Below are 23,681 nucleotides of genomic sequence, written 5' to 3'. Positions count from 1 at the left end.
AGAAGCGATACACCTTGATGGAAAAGAGTGCTGATTAAAAACATCAGACATCATACAATCTTCAGTTCTGTGGGGTGTAGTTTGAAAAAAAAAATTCTAATTGGACTACAAGTTACAATTGATTTAATCATCTAATTATTTCCAAGGACAATAATAAAACTTCTCATTTAGCACAAAAACCTTCTATTTCGTTTGGACATACCATTGATTTTTCCTTCACTAAGTCGTTTTGATACTTATCTTCATTTATGGTTTACAGAAGCCTCGATGCTTATGTCCTTGTGGATAATTTGATATATAATATAATAATGCAATGTCACAGTGACATAGTTGAATAATGCATTTTCAAATACATGATGTCATTTTCTCATCATGTGACGCAGTTTGATGGGGAGTCATTTTCTCGTCGATATAAGCAGAGGTCACAGTGTCTCCATCATTTGTGGACATATTTTGTAAAATGTCTTTTTTTAGTCAAGATCCTTGTTGATCTTGACATTTGATCTTTTGCTGATCAGCTCCAAAAGTTAATCACATGGAGAAAATATTCCCAATCAGTTTGGTGAAAATCCACCCAAGCAACTTTTCAGTTATTTTCTACACAAACGCACGCACAGGTGGGCAGGGTGAATATAATGAACCATTTCAGTAACTACACTTTCACAATAAATGTGCTGTTGAGTTACTCCCTCTTTTGTTCTGTGTTGTGTGTTGACTAAAAATGCAATGCATCATGGATGTGGAAGTGACATCACCAGTTAATGATGCAGAGACGAGACAATTCATAGGTGCAACCACATTCCAGTGAAAAGACACAGGATGATGAATAGGATTTTTGAAGGGAAATAAATAAAAAAAATGTTCCTGCTTTGATTGAGATCTTTATTAGAATAAAAGTCAAACTTGTGTCCTTTTTTTAATTTGTTGCATCCTCTGTCAATGTTGATGACGGAACTGTTTCCGGTCTCTGAACAGCGGACCTGCCAGAACCACTGATATAGGGATTAGTAAATTAGTGCAGGAGGAAGTGATTTCAGACACAGCCTGTAGTAAATACTGTGCTGGCTCACTAATCGTAATTAACAACAAAGCCGCCGTAGAGCAATTTATACAACAGCGGAGTAGTGTTATATAATCAAGGAAACACGGACACACAACTCTATCAGAGTCAGCAGTGTCAGGTTGGTTTGTAAATGGTCAACAACTGACAGAAAAACGTCCAGCGAACAAATCAAGTGATCACAGCGATTCCACTGAACTTGATGTTTTTACTCGTAGACAAAAATGCTATTTGCAAGAATACACTATGCGAAGAAGTGACAACTTTCAACTTAGCTTTTCCTGTGATCGTAAACTCTACAGATACTTCAGCTCTAAACGTATTATTATTATTGAGACATGAGGACATGCTGGTTGGAAGATGATCGCAACAGGTTCAAAGGAAAATAATTCAGAGTGTAAAAATCTTTTTGGGGAAGATGTTTAAAGGCTGGACTGAAATGGACATTGGGTATGGGCATGAATGTAATCAGTCTCTATGAACAGGCATATTTCAGAGAAAAATGAAAACAACTGAAGGCAATGAAAACAATAGGATGTATTTCTTAAAATGGGTAAGAACACGGCTTTTCAGAGGGCAGAGATCTGTATCATGTACTGACAAATACGGCATTTAAGTAATTACATTTTCTAAGATTCTTACATTAATGTCACTGACCAAAATAAATGTCTGATTGCATTTTCTGTTTCCAATGTGCAAACTGTTAACGCTGCAGATTTAACCGTTGCACGTGGAGCATTTAGCCAAGGTGCTGAGAGCCGAAAGCAGTGTGAGGAGGTGAAGTCGGAGGACTGCTCACTCAGAGCAATCTGTCATGATCTGCAGGGCCATAAGTTACAGCACATCAGCAGTTCACCACTTAAGCACACACAACCGTAAATACAGCACACAAATGAAGCCGTTAATCAAAGGTTTATGGAACCTTTCACCATGTCAATATGCATTAGCTGCTGACTGATTGCCATTTGTCTAATTAATCAGTCCCCACCTTCAAACTCATATGCCATTAATTCACTGATGAGCAGGGTCACAGCACAGTCCTCGCACATAAATCTTTTTCCTGTCACTGATCCAAAAATAAACTGCCTCGCCTGATGAGTCTCTCCAGCACAGCGTGGAGCCGCGGAGACGAATACGAACACAAAGACTATTTTCGTTTTTGCCTCGTTTCTTCCTCTTTGTGCAGACTTGAGACATCAACTCCGGGACCCCGTGTCGCAGCTTGAGTCGCTATAAAGGCGCTCCCTGGGCTTTTTTGTGTTTTGAAAAGGTCCAGTCATTACACACGGACCATTTCGGTCTCAAGTGGGAAACGGTATTGATTCCGGCCGCAAACCCAACAAAAGGGGCTTAGACGGAGTAACACCCACTCTCCGATATCAATCCAGAAACATGACTCGGCAATATCTCACCGTTTTAGAAAAAGAAAAAAGAAAGAAAAGGATTCTGTTATTCCCCAGCGGTAAGCCACTGTTTTCAATCAGCAGCCAACATTTTGCCACAGCCGGCGCCGGGGCTATACAACTGGAGTCAGACTAAGCGGCTGCAACATTTAACACCTCAACATTTCCGGGAATACAACACAAGTGCAGATTTTACTTCTGCCTTCCCTTCACCCACTTCTTCTCCTTTTCATTCATATCCCCCTCATCTCATTTCTCCCCCCTCCTCTTCTTTTCCTTCTTATTCCCTGTCTCTGGTGGGTTGATATTCTTTGGCAGGGTTCCCAGATAAGAGATTGGTATGAAAGCTGCGTGGAGGAACAGTTATTACAGGCAGTGTGCTCTGATCACAGACGTTTCAGATCACAGCCAAAGAGACTCTTCTTATCACACCCAGGGGCTCACAGCTCGGGGCACCGAGGTTTTCTATTTGACTCCCACAGATGACTGGGAAGTTACAGTAAGAGAAGTCACTGCGTATTCACCTGAACAAGTCTATCACGTCAAGAACAACACTTGATATCTTAAGTGACTTCACATCTCACAAAAAGGAGGGAAACAGTGGAGGACAATCCCTTCAAGTTGCAGTTTTTGGTAAACTGTCCCATTGGCCAATTGTGGAAAAGAATGCATGTGTTTAAATGGGTTTTACAGACTTTCAACAGCAAGTTTCTGACCCAAACCAAGCCCTAAAGAGGAAACCACAGTTTTGAAGCATCTCTGCATTTCACAGAAAAGAAAAGCATCTGTTTTCGACAAACCCATAAATATACACCGAGAGCATAGAACACACAGCCCCTCCATTTTAATGCTCCACATATATTTTCCTTCCTCTGCATGTTTACACCTCATATAAACCAAATGCTGCTGCTGTAGCAGACATGTAATCACTGCACAACATCTAACTGTCATATTTCCATTTTCCGTCTGTATTTTCTGAAAAGCAAAAGGGAAACTGTAGCATTCACTCTCTTGCTTAACAGAAGTTGTCAAAGAAGAGACAAAGCAAATGTCCAACATCTGCAGTAGAGCTGGGATGTCACAGAGCCAGCTGCCTTTAACGGTTAGTTACTGTGAAGTAAGACATCCTTTTTGTGTCTCATTACAAGTATCAACAAACAATTCTCATAGCAACTAATTTTGTTTGGAAACAAGAGTTTCTGAACACCAATGAAATATGGACTTAAGTGGCACACTTGAGTAAAGAAGGAGTTTCTTCAAGTAACTGGAAAGAACATGAACTTTCCTATATGAACATGTTATCGGTCAGTGTGAGTTTGCTGAGAAGATAAACATCGCGCACGGAAACAAAGTTTAAAGTAAATAGCAGCAGATAGACTGAAAGACGGACACAGGGACTCATTCCTTCATTCATTTGTCAATGAGACTCACGGTCATGAAGCCGTCCAGTAGACCAGAGTCAGGTTTCGGTGGTGCCTGCAGTCGCTCCATGGACCATTTCTCGATGATGGAGGCCACTTGGCTATTTTCAGTGTTGAGGATCCTGAAGCCCGTCATGTTCACACCACTGAATCGGTAAGGCTCCACATCCAGCGCAAACAGATCCTAGAGAGAAGAAACATACATTCAAGACAGAGCACACAGACATGTGTTTCACAATGACTTAACTACGGTAATGTTCCTAAGTCAGTCAAACAAACACACAAAAAGAAAGATTCAAAAAGCCCTATGAGACAAACTGTGATTGAAATAACCCTACAAGTCATACAATCATATTCAATGACAAGAGTCTGAAGAAACGATGGTGACTGAATAACGAGTCTGCTTTAAAGCTTCTTCAGACCTTTGGACAGAGCAAGTGTAGCAGCTCCCTGCCAACTCCAGCCTTTGTGCTATTGGCTTACATCCTGAACTGAACCCTACTGTCTATACAGCTGCAGAGTGGAAGGTGTTATCGAGACATGGGGCCTGGCAGTGGAAGTGAATGAACCTGGGTGATTTAAGAAAAAATAAATCAACATCCAAACAAGGTTCAACTGAGGTTAATTTGACTGAGATTACAGCGTCAATGTAGTTGTGATTTTTCAAATGCATAAAAGTTGACAGTGTGATGATCACCATCAAAAACTAGGTTACTGCTCAAACGTTCCATACTGCATCAGAAAAAAAAACCCAGTAACACAAGGTAGGCTAAGTGAACAGTAAAGAGAAATCTGGCAGCAAAAGGGCTGACATATGTGGCCTCAGTATGGCTGGGATGTTCACTCTGCTGGGAGAATTAGGCTGTCAGCACTGGACTCTGTGTGCCAAACAACCGTGGGGAATGACAAGACACCCCTCGGCCTGTTCCTGCCTCCCCTGCCTTATTCCTGCTTGTATTTTACTGTTCATCTTCTCTAATTATCTCCTTCAAACTGTGCCAGGTTGAATGGCTGCAGAGAGGAACATTTAGATGTCTTGTTTCAAAAATAAAAAATGATCCCCTTTTGGCCCATGTAATGAAAAGCTGAAGATTTACATTTTCAAAAGGAACTTGACATTTAAAATGTAGAGGACGGGGGGAGGCAGAACAGAGACAGTTTTTGATCCAATGCGAGATGCCTCTGAGAATGAGTGGGATGGCGCTTCAATAAGAGTTTGATATATATATATATATATATATAGATAAAATGTTTGAATGTACATTTTAAACTGCACTTTACTCTGTGGAAAGGGGAATTTATCATGAGGTAACAAGCATGCAGCCAAATAAATAATAAATCAGCAGAGATAGAGACTGAATACTGTCTCGCACGTAGGTAAAAGAAATGTGACATGTCTTATCACAAAATAAATACTGATAATTTTACTTTCATGCTGTTGTGTCAGACATCTGTCTTTTGATTACAATTCATGTACCCATGTAAAACTAGCGTTCGCCATTTTGACAAGGAAACAATACTACTATTATAACTACAACTGCAACTGTTGCTAATGGATATTAGCGAGACTAATAAAACTCTGTATAATAACAATAGACAGCATATGAAGAGGAGGAGGCAGAGGGAGAACAGAAAGACTTGGGCTACATCCATACTTCTACGTTTTCCGAAACGATCTCTGTCCAAACGAGCGTTTTGGCTCCAAATCAGTTTTAATCCCTGTCCAGTTAACACATCTGAAAACATGTGACCACTCCTGCCGGTGTGCAGGAAAGCATGTGTGTGCTGCTGGTGGTTGTTAATTTGCAGAAAGAGGAAGGCAACAAACGAGACTGCTCGAATATCATCTTGTCCTCTTTACATTATAAAATGCAGATTTTAGGTACACAACAGCTGTTAGCAAAGACAACAGGGTGGGCAACGCTTGTAATTGATTATCCATTAAATCTACCGATTGTTTTCTTCTGGAATGGGGTCGTGTGAGAGGAGCCTGACGAATCAGCGATGGCTACATCGTGACCGAAAAGACCCAAACGTCATTGTTTCCTAACATTTTAATTGCTGCGCGTCTAGACTAAAATGCCTCAGAGTTGATGTTTTCTTTAAATGAAAATGTAGTAATGGAAGAATTTTGAGACCTGAGAACCAAATACTGAGATGGGGACCCTTAATTCCAATGAAAGTTCCTTTTCAAGTTGCATTTAACACATTTTTTAAAGAAAGCTTTATAAGTTGGTTTCACTACACACGCTCACAAGAATTTCCCCATGTGGTTCTTCATGGTCGGGCTTGGCCCAAAGACTTTAGCAAAAAGTGTTTGAATACAATTCATTCCTGTTGAATAGCAATTGATATTCATTTCCACAGATTTGACTGAGTGTAAATGGCTGTCTGTCTCCTTGTGTCAGTCCTGTGATTGACCCATCTCTTGCCTGATGTCAGCTGGGATTGTCTCCTGTTCCTCCGGGATAAGCGAGAATAGCTAATGAATAATTGGATGGCAGCTTGATACCATTAGTGTGGGAATAGGGTAAAGGAGTCAAATTGTAAATCATGTTGCATTAGAAGCCTTACATAAATGCACTTTATTTAAAAAAAAATACCCTTCGTGCTACAGTGTAATTATAGTTACAGTTATATATCCAGTACCAGAGTTGGCCAGTGGGTTAGATTGGCAGAGAGTTTGACTCAATGTGAGATATCCATCTCTTTAAAAACACAATATGAAAAAAGACAATTAAGAGGAGGAAGAGGAAGAGAACTAAGAAAACAAATACAGAACATTAATGTCAAGAGGAGGATGAGGACGACCAAGGAACTGGTCTGAAAAAGCTGAAAAAACTTAAACCATATGAAGCAAAAGAAAAGCTGTCATGATGTCATAAAGCAGAATGCATTCATTTCTTTGGCTCTGGTGAACATATTAAGTCGAAAATAAGGAATGATCCAAAGAAACACATATAAAAGAAAACAACTCTGAAAATGAAGATTGAAGAGCAGCGTTATCTCATTTGGGGGATTGCAACACATCTTGCGAGATATGGGGATATGGAAGTCTGTGTTAGACCTGATGACAAAGTGAGTGTGCAGCACAGGCTCCTTTCCTACTCACCAGTGTGGTGAAGATATAGTGATAGTACTCTGTCATCATTCCCATGGCAAGAGCCTAAGAAAGAAAGTGGAAATAAAAGAGGCAGAGAGAGATTAAGATATGGAGACATTTATAAATGAATAGGGAGGCAGACACAATATTTTGTCATATTTTGCACACATGCATATGCATTTTTCGGTTAGTCTGTATTGCCGGGTTATGTGAAGAGGAATATTCTGCTTTCACTAATGCAGCCAGGCTCAGAGGCAAGAAACAAACACACCAGCATTAGAAACATATCTGAGTAAAGCAAGAGGTTCATCTCAGTCTCTAATACAATGTACATTTTTTATATATGAGGGAAAAGCACAAAGGATATTGCATGATTCGTAGAGATGGGGCAACTGGATCATTTTCAACAACATACAGTATGGAAGTCACAATGCGGTGACAAGAGGTCAATGGTACAAATTCTTACATTGCTGATTTGAGTTGACAAAGTGCTTTGACAGCAAAGCAAAAGTATGAAGATAATGCAAAGCCAAATATGAAGCTTCCAGTTTGTATCATGGTTCACTGGTTCTACCAATGAACCCAAGAGGAGGTGCAAACAAAAACAGACGTAAGCAGGTGGCAGTGGAAATTCAAACATCTTATTGAACAGACTTTCAATGATGAAGAGGAGACTCTTAGAGATCCAACTAATCTATGTTCCAACTTCCAAATATAGTCACAAGCTTTGAGTAGACCAATAGAATGAGCTCAATGGGCCCACAATGGGTTTGGGGGGGGTCTGGGAGGATTAAACAGCATCTGGCCTGGGAATACCTTTGCATCCCTCATAAAATAGCTGAAAGACATGGATGGCCCAAACACAGATCCAGATTTATGGCGAAAGAATGGACGGACAATGCATTTGGTTTGCAAGTTTAACAGTCTGTTTAAATAGTTTCAAAGCTTAACAGAGCCGCCTGGGCCATATGAACATCAGAATGGAGTCTGGGCACAGAGCAACAATCTATTTTAGGTTGATTAGATGAATACAGTTAGACATTAATATCTGAGATCCGCCTTGTTCGTGTTCAGAACGAGTCAGACTTTACTCATGTGTCTGAAATTGCCACTCTTCTTCCGAAGTCTAGTAAATCCGCTGATAGGAATCATTCACACCATTACCAAGGTAATCTGTCTCTAGATATACACCTCTGAAATGAGATTCTTACGTAGAATCACCTTGCTCTGTATTATTCTATCATCATTTAGACTTTGTGTGCGTGCTGGCTATCTGCCACCCCATTTCAGCTGTATGTAGCTATATAGTGGTGCCAAGAGTCCTGTCGTGCTGAGACTTACTAAACCAATAGGAATCACGGATTAGGACTGTGCAGAGGATGATGACACTGGCATGGATGATAATGGCTGGCATCAGGTGGGAAACCTTCAGTTAGTCTACAGCCTTCCATCTGAAGACCAGCCCACTCAATGGTGACTCACATGGTGCCATTGCCTAGACCTCGTGATGACTGATGACAGCTGGAACCCTTGAGGAGTTAATCTATATTTCCAATTTTCTGATGTTAGAGGAAAACAAGTCTTTAAAGAAGTACACACCATTCAGCTATTAGAATTTAAAATGTCTTTGAACTGTTCATCTTATTCACCTCACACTTGTCATGTTAAGGCCCATAGGAAGTACAGTGTCAATAGAAAAGAAAAGCTGCAACCATCATTAACACAGGCCAAGAAAACAGCCCATTCCAAAAAGGTATTATTTTAAAAGGCACTGAACAAGTGAGTCCAATTACTCAGGACCACACGTAATTAAATAGTTACAAGAAATGGAAAATATACAAAAGAGGGAGTGATTGACTCTAAATGAAAGTATAGTGAGCCAGTTTTAGCCTAGCTTCCAAAAACATCAAGGGGATAGGGTGACGAGAAAAATCTAGCATAGCTCTGACAAAAGTTAAAAGATACAACTCTAAAGGTGGGTCTAGATTTGTATAAAATGTTCAACTGCTATAGTTTGCTAGACTGTGAAGTATGTTTTCAGTAACAGCAAACACCAGATGTCCAAACTGCCCCAATGATACCTATGAACCATACCATACCACTGTTAGTGGCTCGTTTCTGTTCTATATTTGTTTTGGAAAAGTTGGCATTCAAGCAACTCCTTCCAAAGTTGAGCATGTACGAAATTCACTGTGTATCCCTCATTTAAATGTTTTACACCCACTTTTCAGCAGCACTGTTTATGTTATTGATTTTTATATCGAATCTGAACTTTTGTTCAGAGTGTGGAACCTGTGTATATATAGCATGTACATATTTTCAAAATATTTATTTATATTTTGTTTACCCGTGCTAGTCTTTGTGCAGCATATGGTGGGTCAACCTCTGTGCTGTAAACATTGTTTACATTCATATCAGTCTTCTCACTTGACTGTCTTGTTGTCATCATGTTGTTTTCGCTTTATTTGGGAAAAAGGGTTTGGCTAACAGCTGATGAAGAGTCGAGGACCTTTAATTTACTGGTGAATCACGTAATGAGAATATCTGGGCAGGACAGTTAAGTCTTTCATTATCTCCCATTAGCAGAGTTTCTCTCCGATATTATTAATAAATTGAGTCCTTGACCTTCCATAGAATCTACCATTTAGTCATTGATTAAAAACTCTGCGAGAGTGACAGAGTCTCACTTTAATATTTGATAAATCCTTTAAACAGCAGAGACATGAAGGCTTGCTAATTGAGTTGCTCATTACAAAGATGTTCTTTTACGTAAGACGGCATTGTTCAGCCGCATGATTAAAAACATTGAATAGAATTGAGAAAAATAAAGAAAAGGTTTTAAAATGCCACTCCATAAAATCTAAAGTATATCTGTGGTTCATTTCTGAAGGAAGATTTTAAACATTCAATGTTTGTTTTACCACGAGGAACAATCCTGGATTGGAAGCTATGACGTCTTTGGTCTCCAGTGATGGACTTGGTGAATAAGAAAACAATGCCATAACTCTGAGATTAATGGTGTTATTATCTTAAAATGCCAAACAATGCTATGCTGTGATCTTAATATCAGTAAATGTGTCATTATCACAGGATGAAAGGCTTCTGTGTTCCATGGTCCGTCCAAAAGGATTCCATCTTGTAGAGGTAGAGATGTCCTATAGAGGACAGAGCGTAACCGACAGGAGCACATTGTGACTGCTACATTTCTTATTCAAGGAAATTGGATAATTAGCTCGTGATACCACATAGACATGTTTGTTACCCTGAGATAATGAGATGATAGAGTTGTAATTTAGACATAATTGTGTGTTGTGATCCAAGCTTCTCTGTTTTGATCACCGGTCCAGCGCATGTGCATGTTAGTCTCTCCCTGCAATACTGTTGTTCCTACCTCCGTTTATAAAGCACCTTTCGACAGTCTAACCAATATGGAGGAAGTGTAATTTTTTTAACAAAAATGCTTTAGAAAAGGATAACAGAGGTACTGTTATTATTATTATTGTTCATATATTTAACATGTAACAATACTTATCTTATACCTTTCGTTCTACATGGTGAATGACAAATGTATCAGTGCAACACTTTGTATAAGATGCTTGCAGTGCAAACACAACAAAGCATTCATTTATTCAAGAAACTGAATCAAAACAGGATTTCAGTTTTACTTAGTTAAACAGGAACAATGTGAGATCCTGATGGTGTTTTCTCAGATCATTAGTAAGTAGTATATGTGCAGTTTGGGTTTTGGTCTGCACCTCTATCAGCTCACAGATTCCAGACCAAAACTTAAACAGCATATCACAGTTATCACCAAAGTATTGATCTAAGTACCTGACACAAATCGCTATAATTTACAGCTTGAAGTGTTTTGTGCATCTGCAGCCTTCATAAAATACATGGCTCTGACCAGATTACTGGAGCTAATGGCGTAAACCAGGATGTTTCCTATTGGTAAAAGTTTGTCTTGTCATTAGTTCTCATTAGATATTAGTTCCCATGGTTTGGGAGAGGGCTGGATTAAGAGAGAGTTAAGACATCACCAGTGACTCCATTGGTTGTATTTTATCAATCAAAGGACTAAAATGCACAGAGTAAGTTTTATAGATCTGTTCAAATTTACTTTTTATGTCCCATTCATTTTAAAGACCAGGTGGGCTTACACTTTTGCAGATTGCTATTACAATGGCAGATTTGCCAGGAATGAGAGAACACTTCTCTGCAGAGAACAAAGGATTTGTTTAAATATCATATGTGTAGGGCCAAGAGTGATCAAATAAGTAATCATTTGTTATTACTGCTGCACGTTCAGGATTGAGAAAGAGCAGAGTTAATACACGTCCGCCAATTTTAACACGTATTCTTAATAATGTGTCCTCAAATAAACAGTGAAATGTGGGGGTTTGATTGGAAAATTAAAATTATGTTGGTCTGAAACAAGCAAAGACACTGACATTGTACTTTGTGCCACTTTGTGCTGGGTGTAAGACATGGCCCTAATAAGGCCAGTTATATTTAGCAGTGGTTGACAGTGTGAGAGCAGATTGTTAGTTCACCGGAAAGATTAGCATGCTAACAAGACTTTAGAAATATTATTAGCTGCCATGTAACAGAATTTTATAGACTGAAATTATGTTAGAAATGTGTCTGCAGCATAGGCTTGTGGAGTTAGTGGAGAAATAGCAATGTCCAGTCATGTGCAACTTAAGATGGCGAAGGCTGTTTTACCAGATTCTGTTTTACTTTATTTTACATGAACACTTGAATGTGATGCTTAGTTAATCAACTCCACTTAACTTTATTGTGCACAACAGAACAAAGAAGGGTGTGGTGTTTGTGCCTTTATTTGAGATAAGTTCCTTTGTAAGAAGATATGAAAATGTAAAATTAAAATGGACTTTAACTCTACGATTATTCTAAATATTGTAATTTGGAAAAATACTTTACACTTGTTGATTTTACTGGGATGCTTTCAATTATCTCAACTGAATTTGTCTTGTCATTACGGGTGATTTCAACACATTATGTTATAGACAACAATGCCATGGACTTCTATACTTAAGTTATGTTTGATCGGATTCAACATGTGGAACAGCCGACTGATAATAGAACACAAACTAGATACTTGTTAATAGGTATTAACATTTCAAATGTTGAAAGTTGTCATTCCAGAACATTTCTGTAAAAAATTGTATCTGTTACAGAGGAAATCCTCGTTAGATCTGAAATGGTAAAAAAAAGTACATTAATGAGGACATTTTTTACAGAAGCAATAAAATCGGACAGTGTCCCAGCTTCAAAACATGTTGATCTCCAGAATATCTCTAATTCTACCAGTACTGACTGTCAATTTAAGCACCAGATTTACTTATAACTCTATTCAGAATAATAACACACTGAGTTTGCATCCTTCTTAAACAGCTAGATGCAACTCAAGATACACTATCAAACCCACAATGGCAAACAAAAAGGCACAATTACTGCAGACTTCCAAAAGTAACTGTTAAGCATGAATTTTAAATCCCATTAATGACAATAGTTGAGCTTCTTTAAAACAGTTTAGAGAAGCTTGATGCAAGAACTAATCATCATAGTTAAAAACTCTCAAATCTGGCGTTCCTCCAAAGGCTTTGGAAACTGAAGTTATTAAGCCTCTCCTCAGCAAGAGCAGTCTCTGAGTCAGTTACTAAACTGAATAACATTTGGTTTATATCAAATGAACCATTCATATGATTTATCAAACTAAGGTAGGTACGATTTCTTTTTTAAAGATGATTATCGGACATTAGGATATTTTTTGTAATGCTAAACTATCTCTTCAATAACTGTCAGTCAGGATTCCAGCCCCAATAAAGCACTGAGACTGACTAAATAAAGGTGCTTAATGACATTATCTTAAACAATGACTCAGATTAAGTCTTCAGCTATTGTTAGACTTTATAGCCACCATGACCCATTGCTTTTTTTTGACAAGGATTATGAAACTGGCTGGGACTCTCTGGCACTTAAATTGGTTCTAGTCATATCTTCATGACAGAAAGAACTTTGTCTCTATTGTCAATCCAAGCAGATTGCAATAACCTGTGAGACTAGACAAGGGTCCATCTTTGGACCTCTCTCATTTAACCTCTTTATGCCTCCTTTGGCCACATTATACAAAATAATATGGTCCCTTTCATTGTGTTAGTGCATGGAATCAAATCACGTCTGCGACTAAGAAGAGAGGAGACAGAGGTAATTGTCTTTGGAGCTCGGAAAGAAAGACAGAATGCAATGATCTGGTTTAGGGATTTCAAAAGAAAACTCCAACTTGAGGGTAACGCTGCTACCAGGCTCCTGATGAATACTGTGAAAATTGACCACATCACATATGATACGGTTGTGCCACATGAACCTTTCAGAACCCTTCTTACGGATAAATAAAGATGGAAATACAATGCTTTATCTGCCAATAACCCTTGATATTTAGGCTTAGAGTAATTAAGAATGTTGTGAAACATACTGCCCTCAGTTTTATTACGTATTACACAGAGTTAATATGTAAATACAAATTGTCTACTGTTGCCCACATATACCTGTATGAACCCCAGAGAAGAACGTATCAAGAATCAAGATTTGGCTCCAACTAGAGGTTGGATCCAAGCCCAGTGGGATGGGCTCACACAACAAATTTAAATTTTTGCTCTCAGGTTTTGTTCAGTTATGTCAGCCAAGCAGATCCAGCACAAACCAATACCTTGGTGTACAAGTGTGTTATTAGGATAAGTAGGCAAACTGTGGCCATGGTAACAACAACTGCGTGACAGTGCTTCAGTTTACATTAACTCCATCAGCCAAAGGTTGGATTAGGACCGAAATATGTGGCCCAAGCTGCAATCTAATGAGTATAATGACATCAAATCACACACAGTCAGCGACACTGATGTAACTCCATGTCAAATGATGCCAGCAAAGTTTCCAAACCCCTGCATGCACACTTCTTACTGACAAAAATCACCGGAAAGCCTGTCTATTCAGACCGTCACAATAGTTTTGCTGTAAGAAACCCCAGTGTGTACCGCTACACCTCCAAACATGTGCAAACACAGACACACAGACACACAAACACACCTGCTTCAGGATCCCAGCCGCCATTTCATGGCCGCAGTCAAAGATGATGTGGAACTCCTTCCCCCTCTTCATCTCCTTTAAGAGCGGCTTGGCGTCCTTAGTGTCTGCAGGCAGCTGTCGAATCTTTAACCGGATGTTGTACCGGGATGGCGCCTTTATAAGTTCTTGCAACCGAATAAGACCTGTAGAGAAATACACAAAGGAAAACACTGTAATTTGATACTTTTTTTTGCCTTGAGAGTCGTTGCTATTTGAAAAATGAGCCCAGCTGCAATCAATACAGTCCTGCTCCCACGAGGGCAATACATTTCAACTGAGAAAATGTCAAGATATACTGTGTGTGACAACTACTCCTGATGCATGTGGCAATGTTGGTGCTTTAAATTAGAGTGAGGATACGAGAGCTGCAGTGATATATATATATATATATATATATATATATTGGTTTTCACTTCATTTTTAACAAAATCCACTTTTCTAATAAACTCTCACCTGCCCTCTCCAACTGTTCTGTATCCTAAACACAATATTTGTCTGCGTGTCTTTCCATGTCCTCTTTCCCTTTGTCCTTCTTACCCACAATGCACCGAAACAATCTGTATCGCACTGCTCAGTGTCAGCAGACCTTGATCCTACTATAGGAATGTTCTCACAAATACAACCGAACGGAGACATATATCAATACTGCACATTACCTGACATTCATCATACATGATATTGATTCTGTGCTCACTATCGATCCCTCTCTTCCTCTATATGCTGCTCACTGCTGTGTGTAGGACACGTGGGAAGTCAACCTTGCTGTGGGAAATTGACAGGGACTTCAGCTGAAGCAGAAACATCTTAATTTTGACAGATAAGCTTCTACTGTGATATCCAAGTATTTCTCCCCTCAGTAGCTGATCAATCATGTCTGTGTTCCAGCTGAAGAATATGCAAATGTCAGATGCAGGCAGAGCCAGACATTTATGTAGAATGGATTTTGTGGGGCTGTGCTTTTTTTTTCCTGATGCAAGCTTTTCCCCGTTGAAATGAAGGTTATTTTTCAACATATCACATGATTTTGTTTGCTTGATGAATGCATGTTTTCTGTAGATTGTTAAAATGACTGTCCTCTGTAGACAACAGCATCAGTCTGTTGTTCAAATGCCTCAGCTCAACATTTGTTTACTTGACAAAACCCGACTGATGTCAGAAGCAATGGTGGAAATGCTAATGGGAGGACGTCAGGGTGGGTGTTTGGATAGAGAATGGGTGCGACATAAAAGACCAATGCTGATTTCTTCTTCCAATGACCATCACGTGTTGTGTTATCCATGACAAAGTAGCTTTTGTGGTGATGGATCAGAAAAGAGCTGTTATCAGTCCATAACCATCATTTGCATTTTGTAAGGCACCATGCTTCTTTCCCATGGCCCTCAGAGCCACACAACCCCCACCAGCCTATATACAGCAATATAAAGTGAAATGTTATGATCACCTTCTCAGTCACCCAGAACAAAAACTAGATGGGGTCCTGCCAGTTTACAGAACAATATTAAAATAAACAAATGAGCATAATCAAATGTGCTATTACACTAAATCCGTTCATTTAAAAAGAGCTTATTGTTACACTGCACAAAGACAAACCCCCAAAAATATAAACGGTTGCTGGCATTTAATGAAACATGTGAACCTGATGTTGACGTGGGCAGATTGTTTTCTGCTGGAAACTGTTTGGAAACAGCAGAGTTAACCCGAGGGTTTGAACTCATAACCTTAGACTGCTACTTAAGTTATGACCTCAATGACCTACCTGCCAGATCAAAGGGCTTTACAGTACAGTTTATTTCCATTCACTCACTCATACAGTGCATCTATGGGCAGCACTAGGGGTTCAGTATCCTGTCCAAGGACACTTTGCCATGCAGATGGGGAAGACTGGGATCAAACCACTGACCTTCTCTACCCCCTCAGCCACAGCTGTTGTTTGCCACCTCCAACTTAATTTGCTAACTACTTTAAATACTACTTAAATAATATGATTTTTCAACACTATGAATAGAACTTCTTAAAACAATTCACAAGACAGTATTAACTGAACTATATTACTGTGATTCTGCTCGTGGTTAATTTGAAAACTGATCGCGAGTATCAATCAAGCCAGTGTTTATCATGAGTGAATTCCCACTGACTGGACCAGATGCTATTTTAAATACTAGCCAAGTCTGAGTCCTTACATCTACAAACACATACATCAGTCTAAACCAGCGCAGCAGTCTCCTGTGTCTCTGCCCACAGCCCACCGTCCCCAGCTGTTTGGCCCGTGGCATTATTTGCTTACTTCCTGCTTCTAGATGAGTGCACAGCACTGTGGGAAACCAGCCTGCAGTCTGCTGGAGTGTCGGCATCGAGGCGCTGGTGTTCATTAAATCAAACACTCTGTTGCACATTGATGATGATATCCACAGAGTGTTGACCTGTGAGACACTGGCAGCGATACATTTTCCATTGGATGACAAAGTAACTCCTCAGCTGCGCCTCACAACATGTCAGCTGGACACAGAGACAGTACTCCCTCCATTATAAACGAACCAGACTCCAGAGGCTTCACGTGGTGTCACAGAGCTCGGGCTGGGCCAACTATGTCTATAAATGTTTATGTGCACGTCGAAAAATAGTAATTGATGCACGTGGCAGACGTCCCAACATGCGTCACAGTGAAACAGAAAACAATCAAAACCAATAAAACAAAAGCCAGTCAAACAAATGGATTGTTGGATTATTTTGAAAGGTATCCACACATTGTAAGTCCAAAGGGTGAGAGTTCCAACATGTGTGGAGCTCTTCCAGCATGACATGTCTTAGTTTGATATACATCATCTTTCAGGTTTACAATGTCTTTAAATCCGTCTCAGTATTTACCTGTGCAAGGACTTTACCTACTTGTCACAGAGATAATTCTGATGTCCTTATAAGATTGAATTAGCTTTTTACGTAGATCAATTTAATTATTGTAAATGTTGAGGTTTCCTCATTTCATTTAAAGCTCCCACATTTCCACAAAGACCGACGAACAAATTAACTTGCTGTCCACAACGGTAGCAGAAAGGCTGTGCAGGAAGCATCCGTTCTTATTTTACTGGCAGTCGAATCTATTATTTAGTTATTGATTTATTTTGACAAATGTACACGTTTTGGCACCTTTCATTCCAATATATCTCACTGTCTGTCTGGACAAAGAGCCAGAGGTTTGAGGACAACAATCTCAAAAAAGTATGTGAATCAAAAATGAATTACAACTTAGTTTGTATATTTTACACCAGTAACTCATCTCAGCACTTGGACTTAAGCTGCACAACTTTAATGATATTCACTTTAGGCCAGTTCATGTTATTTTAAGAATGTTGAAGAAAGAACTGGCATATTTTCTTCAGAAACTCTTTCACAAGTCTTTCCAGTCAGTGGCATCTTATTTGCAGAACATAACAGATGGACGGACACTTGGACAGATGGACCCATGCTGATCCATTTAGTCAGTCCCATGATATCACTGGTGTGGCCACCAGTCAATTCTTGACATGCCCAGGAAGAGCTTTTCCAACGTAGTTCACACTTTTTGGGACCTAGAGAGACGAACTGAATTTTACCTGACTTAATTTGCTTGTATACAAGAGAGCAGGTCCGTCTGACATGAGTCCAAACTCCTATGAATGGTTGATGATGCATGAGCTGTGTGAGGAGAAAATCTGCCTCCGATGCCGGAGCAGCAATCTCTGTTTTACGGCTAGTTAGTCAACGTCGATAAAAGCAGCACATCTGACTGCTGCACTCGCTCATCACCTGTCCGAGCACCTCTCCACCTCTTCCTCTCACTCTTAAAACATCTCTCCTTCTGTTCTGCACGAGTGTCAGCGCTGATCAGTATTGACAGTGCTTAATGTGCAGCGACTGTTCCAGGATCCATATTTAACTCTGCATGAATATTTTATTCCCTCTAAGCGTTTATTACGCTGCTGTCTGGGAGTCTCCTGAGCGTAAAACAGTTCACAGCCCGCCTGTGATAAATATCCCTGCGTGGGAACAGCCCCTCCAGCTTCCAACTCCCTCTTGAGTGTATCGCTGGTGACAGGGAAGAAAAGTTCCTTTTACTGGGCTGCTCAATCACTATCTGCCACATGGACGTTTAAGTGATTTCCCCCAGATGGCCAATGCACAGCGTTGCATGATGGGAGCAATGGTTGAGGAGTCATTGAGCTGTAGACTCCTGGGTTCAAGGTTAATTGGATCCTCGCCACATCAGATGGCTTATTTATGTTCAATTAAATGCATGGAACATGGAGAAAGATTAAAGCAGGCCCACAGTCTAAGAGCCGTTCAAGAGTGGGGAGGCCGAACATGCAGGCTGCTTTTCCTTCATTATGAATAGACCTGCGGGTCTAAATGTGGGCCGGTCACAACAGTAATAATTGTCTTTGTTATGAGCTACATCGGAGTTCTTCCGGCTTTAAATCACTTGTGCTGGTAAAGAGCCCATTCCCAAACACAAAAGTGTTTTTCTGCAGTTAACTCTGACTTTCACATATGTACTCATGGTGCAGGAGATATAAACAGTTGTTCTTCTGCCACAAAATGAGTTCAAAGTAATTAGTGTGGAAATGAGAGCAAATATCTTAAGTAGTAACAAATCAAATCATGTATTAATACGGGTGGAGCACAAAAAACTAGGCCGTCTCAGTGGACCCCATTCTCCTCTTCATACAGCCATTCTCACACATGAATTAATTCAACCAGCAACTGAACACATGCATCTGGAGCGGTGAGAAGGTTCATAGCATGTTCAAGCATTTAAAACAGCATATCTGATATATTTAATTCAAGCACATATCAGCCATACCTTTCTTTCAACATATTTTAGAATTGTTCCATTTACTGTGGAATTGTAATTTTTCAGTGAAAGATTTATGGAAACTGAAATACTTGTATCAAATCCACATTTCACACGATCAGATATAATAATAATCAAAATGAAGGTAATCATGGCATTGACACTATTATGAAAATGTTTATAAGTTGTAATCTAGGTCATTTTTTAAATGTATTGTGACTCGTAACAGTCAACTAAAAGCAGAAGGAGCTCCTTCTCAGTGATGTTGTACTGTGTTAGGTGGATATTAAGAAAATTGTACTTTCTTGATTCCTGTTGTTCTGGGTTTGTACCCTCATGGTTGAATGTAATGTAATGTAATGTAATGTAATATTATGCACTGTTCACCTGGAGATGGATGCATTAAATACAGGTAATAAAATAAAATAAATTACAAAGACAACTGCTCTTTTTGCAAATAACTAGCTCAGGACTGTTGTTTCCTACATGTCCTCCTCAGAGAGTTAACAGCTTCATGGTTATATTCAGTGTAGAGAGACAGTAATGTAAGATTACATTTCTAGTTGATAGTTTGTAACTGGACATTGCATTGAACTCTCCAGTTCTCATTTTCAGTCTGTCCTAATATTCTGTTAAAGTCCCCACCTCTTCTCTAACTGTTGATTAGCTCACTTCATTCCATCTGTTGGGATGTGATGTTATTATTCATGATGACAGAAACCAGAAACATTTGTAAAATTGTCACTGATGGAGGTTGATTTTCAATTCTAAATTGCGTAATGGCCTTTGGGTGTTTATACTGACACAACTGCAATTGGTTTTGTTAGTGACTAAGTAGGTTTTCTAATGGGAAGCAGCTGAAAAATAGTCGGACTGGACAATACTATCCAAATGTCCACACACTCAAACGAACAAAAACATAAGACAATGGTACGAGTACAGGAAGCATCACAGCTGCTATTAGCATTCCAGCCCTGCAACAGTGGGATTAGCTCGGTGAATAGAGAAGAGTCAGTGAGCCCTTCTCTAAACAGGCTGTTGAGTGGTAGTGGAGCGTATGATGGGACTGGGACTGCTGGTGTGGATGCATGCACGCACACACGCACGCACGCACGCACACAAACACACACGTGGAATTGAAATAGATTAAAGGAGTGGTCTTACGACTCAATCTGAACCACAATGAGAGGACTAGGACACGTTGGTAGAATACATATACACTCTTGAACAAGGGACAAGGCATATTATTTTGTCTTATTATGCTATAGAAATGATAAATATTCAAATAGACAGTGCTTCCATTTACCTCAACTACAAGGAAAACCCAGCCATTATATAATACAGGTTTTTATTGGAGTGAGCTGTTATTCCAAATTTTCCATAAATGTAATAGTTCCCCTTGTTTAATTGCTGTTGAAGCTAGTGATGTGTTACAGGTGCTAACATGTAGGTAATGGTATTAGTTACCCTTGTGTTACAACTTCTCTTTTATTACCCTACTGATAAGAAATCCAACATCTCCTGATTCATTTTGTAATTGTTGTGCATGTGTCACCAATCAGAAAGCTAACCTAGATGGTGCATGAGTGGTCACTGATCGAGCGACGAGTCACTTCCTGCACATGTAGCCTGCTGTTGCGTAAAATGCTGAATTTAACTACACAAATTCTTTGTCATTCTGATGACGACTCTGTTGCTGCAATGTAGTCATCTCGGCAGATGCTGTGGTGTGATGGCAAAGTATCTATGTCAGGATAAATAGTATTTAGTCTTTATAACCTTGTTTTTCAAATGATCACTGTCTGGCAGTGGAAATCGGCCTAGATGCAGGTACAGGATGTGAGCTACAGACTTCATGCTGGCATCGAATATACTCCAATCAATACTGCTCTTTAAATTAATAAACATAGGGATAGTGGAGTGAAGACAAGTGAGAGGATAAGAGCGTGCACTCAAAGGACTATGTTATTACGTGTTATATATGTGTCATATATATGTCAATCAGTGTTGCCTTCCCAATTGTTAGTTTGCTAAATTAATCAGGAATATTTTAAAACTACTTTTGTCTTTTTCCCTTCAAGATGCATCATCCATAAAGCACCCTGTCTGACCATACAGGTGATTATATCTGCTTTCAGCTGAGAAACCAAGACTGAAGCTTGTCTTTATCAAAAAGAATAAAATTCTCCTTCTTTATTTTTCAATACACAATTGACAGCAGTGTAGATTTACAAAGTAGTGAGCTGCCAGAGATGGATGTTTTTCCCATCAATTACACCAATCCAATTGGAAAGTTCTACTTTTCCAAGAAACTTTCTTATATTCCTCTCCAGACATCCTCAGTTGGACTTGGCATGAGGGTTCCAGTCCACACATGTCCTGATATCCTGTGTTGGGGGACGAGGCTCTCTGCTAAGCAGAAGCTGAATATGAGGTTGGTTGTGGATTATCCCAGAAGGTATTTGCATAGAAAAGTGGAGAAATACTAAGTCTGTAAACATGAGTTTGTTCATTTATTTGTTTCACATTTACAGGGGCAGATTGCAAAGCAAGGCGGAATCAATCCGACTCAGATATGTTAAGTGGCATAGAAAACAGCTTCTTCCCAGTGGGTCTGGGGCAACAAGCCAGCTGGACCGGAAGTGTGCCTCCCTCATGTCCTTTCTGTTGTTGCCAAACAGAAGGTTAGTCCTTTTTTGTTGGTATTGATTACATTACGATTTTAAAGCCAGCTACAAGAAACATTATTTGATTTAAATCACTTTTCTTACATCTGGCACAGCTGGCAATTAGGAGGCATTTGAGTGAGGTACAAGTTCTACTAAACATAGAGAAACAGTAAATTAGAGATTACAATACTATCAATGTTGGTAAATAAAAGGTAAATGACAATAGGCAACGTACCCATGGCAATTCTTCTTTCCTGGTCCTGATAGCCCCCTTCAACTCAACGCTTCCTATATGTGCTCAGGGTGCCACTTAATGCAGCAGCCATGTGCTTCCAGCTTTAGGCCTACTTTACATGCCCTAAAGGCTCAAATATCAGAGAACTCTGTGTTCTTTATGTTAGAGATGTGTAACAAATGTAATGTCCCCTCACGGACTGACACTAATCGGGCCCTTAAGGGGAATGTACTGCCAGTGCGGTGGAATTTTCACACCGACACCCAAAGCAGTCCAGGGTTACACAAACATCAGGGGAGCACTCCCCCATTATCCCACCCATTGTTGCCCTTACTTGCTCTTTGATCATCATTGTAGGTATAGAACTGAGAATTAGGTGCAAAAAAATGTGATGAGCCTATTCACTATCATTACACTCACACTAATCTACCCACAGTTCTGTTCACACCGCCACACATTGTTTTCAGTTTCACTTTGAAATGAGTGAAAACTCACTAATGGTTGTTTGCTGAAGGTATAATTGCATTTGGGAATGCAACAGGGATTAGAAGCTGGAGTCACAACTGGAAGAGATTTGTTGCTATTATTTACACTAATGCATCGGCAAAGTGTGATAAAAATTATTTATTGCACATTCCATAACATGAATTCCATCAGTACACCAATTCACATCAAAGTCAGTACTGTTACTCAGTTGGTCTACTTTGTTGCTGTTTTAAGTCGTGTTAAGCTACTGTCACTGAAAGTCTGAAACTGAAACATAACCTTACAGGCCAATGTTCCATTTCACAGACAGGGACTTAAAGTTTTTCTGCTGGGGAAAAAGATGCATTCCATTCCTGGCCTTTAGTCTTTAGTGTTGATTAAGATCCAACGTTTTTCTGTTAGAAATGTCTAGACTTTGACAGGTTTAGAAACAAAGAGACTCTAGCACATTACTCCACTGTAAAGTGATCTTGTGAAAAGCCCAGTGTGCTTCGGTAATGCAGTCTAAAACAAGGGCAAGCTAGAGGAGATATTCAAAAAACAGACAAAACTAGTGGCCATTCGCCTGTGTTCATCAACATAAATCTGTTGAACTAATGTGAACAATAGAAGTGTCATTATTCTTTATATTAATTAGGAGTGAGTTGTGAATCTTGTCATGAGGGCATACAGTATTTTGGCCTTGTCTTCTGCAGAATAAAACATGACTCTACTGCTTGAACTGCTTTGACTATACTTACCAGAATCAGCCAACGGCTAATATGACAACTGCTGTTCCAACAATAGTGCTATACAGCTACTGGCATTGCCGTCAATTATACTTTTTCTACTGCTACTAATATTACGAGCAACATTGCCTCATCTTTGCCACTATTTCTCTTAGTTTGACGCCTCTAAGCTTCTAATTCCCATTAACGTCCCACCAGGATTTAACACAGAGCAGACAAGCCCACCCTCTAAATACCAGCTTAGCTTGTCAGACATGGCTCTTAATCATTTTCATGCATCTCTCAAATGACCACTTTGGCATTACACCATGCAGTCATCCGTATTACTTGTAGTGGACATGCTGTCAGGCTGACCTTTCATCAAGCGCCACAGTCCCCACCACAATAAGAATTAAAGCAGGTGATGGATTATGGACTGTGGAAGTTTTGAAGAAAGCATACGGCTAAAAAAAAGGAACTGCATTTCCAGTGCATTATGATGTCAGAGCTTCAAATAAAGTTTCTTAGGCTTAGAAATAGAGTGAGAATAAAATAGTGCCGAAAAATAAAAAATGACCCTGAGCTGAGTCGCTGTGAATGGAGATGGGGTTTGCTAACAGTAA

General features: G+C 39.5%; 1 protein-coding gene across 4 annotated transcripts in view; it reads right to left on the bottom strand.

Annotated features, from left to right (window-relative positions):
• grik2 (glutamate receptor, ionotropic, kainate 2) overlaps positions 1–23,681 on the bottom strand; it is a 232,604-nt gene that overhangs the window by 126,452 nt on the left and 82,471 nt on the right. For all 4 annotated transcript variants that reach the window (XM_034612351.1, XM_034612354.1, XM_034612355.1 and 1 more), the window contains 3 exons: positions 14,095–14,276; positions 6,997–7,050; positions 3,895–4,068 (listed from right to left, as the gene is read on the bottom strand). In XM_034612351.1, coding sequence (XP_034468242.1) covers positions 3,895–4,068; positions 6,997–7,050; positions 14,095–14,276 — 410 coding nt within the window. The remainder of the gene's footprint in view (positions 1–3,894; positions 4,069–6,996; positions 7,051–14,094; positions 14,277–23,681) is intronic.

This window comes from Hippoglossus hippoglossus, chromosome 16 (assembly GCF_009819705.1).
Source record: "Hippoglossus hippoglossus isolate fHipHip1 chromosome 16, fHipHip1.pri, whole genome shotgun sequence".
NCBI classification, from domain to species: domain Eukaryota; kingdom Metazoa; phylum Chordata; class Actinopteri; order Pleuronectiformes; family Pleuronectidae; genus Hippoglossus; species Hippoglossus hippoglossus.
This window is presented reverse-complemented; position numbering and strand designations above follow the sequence as displayed.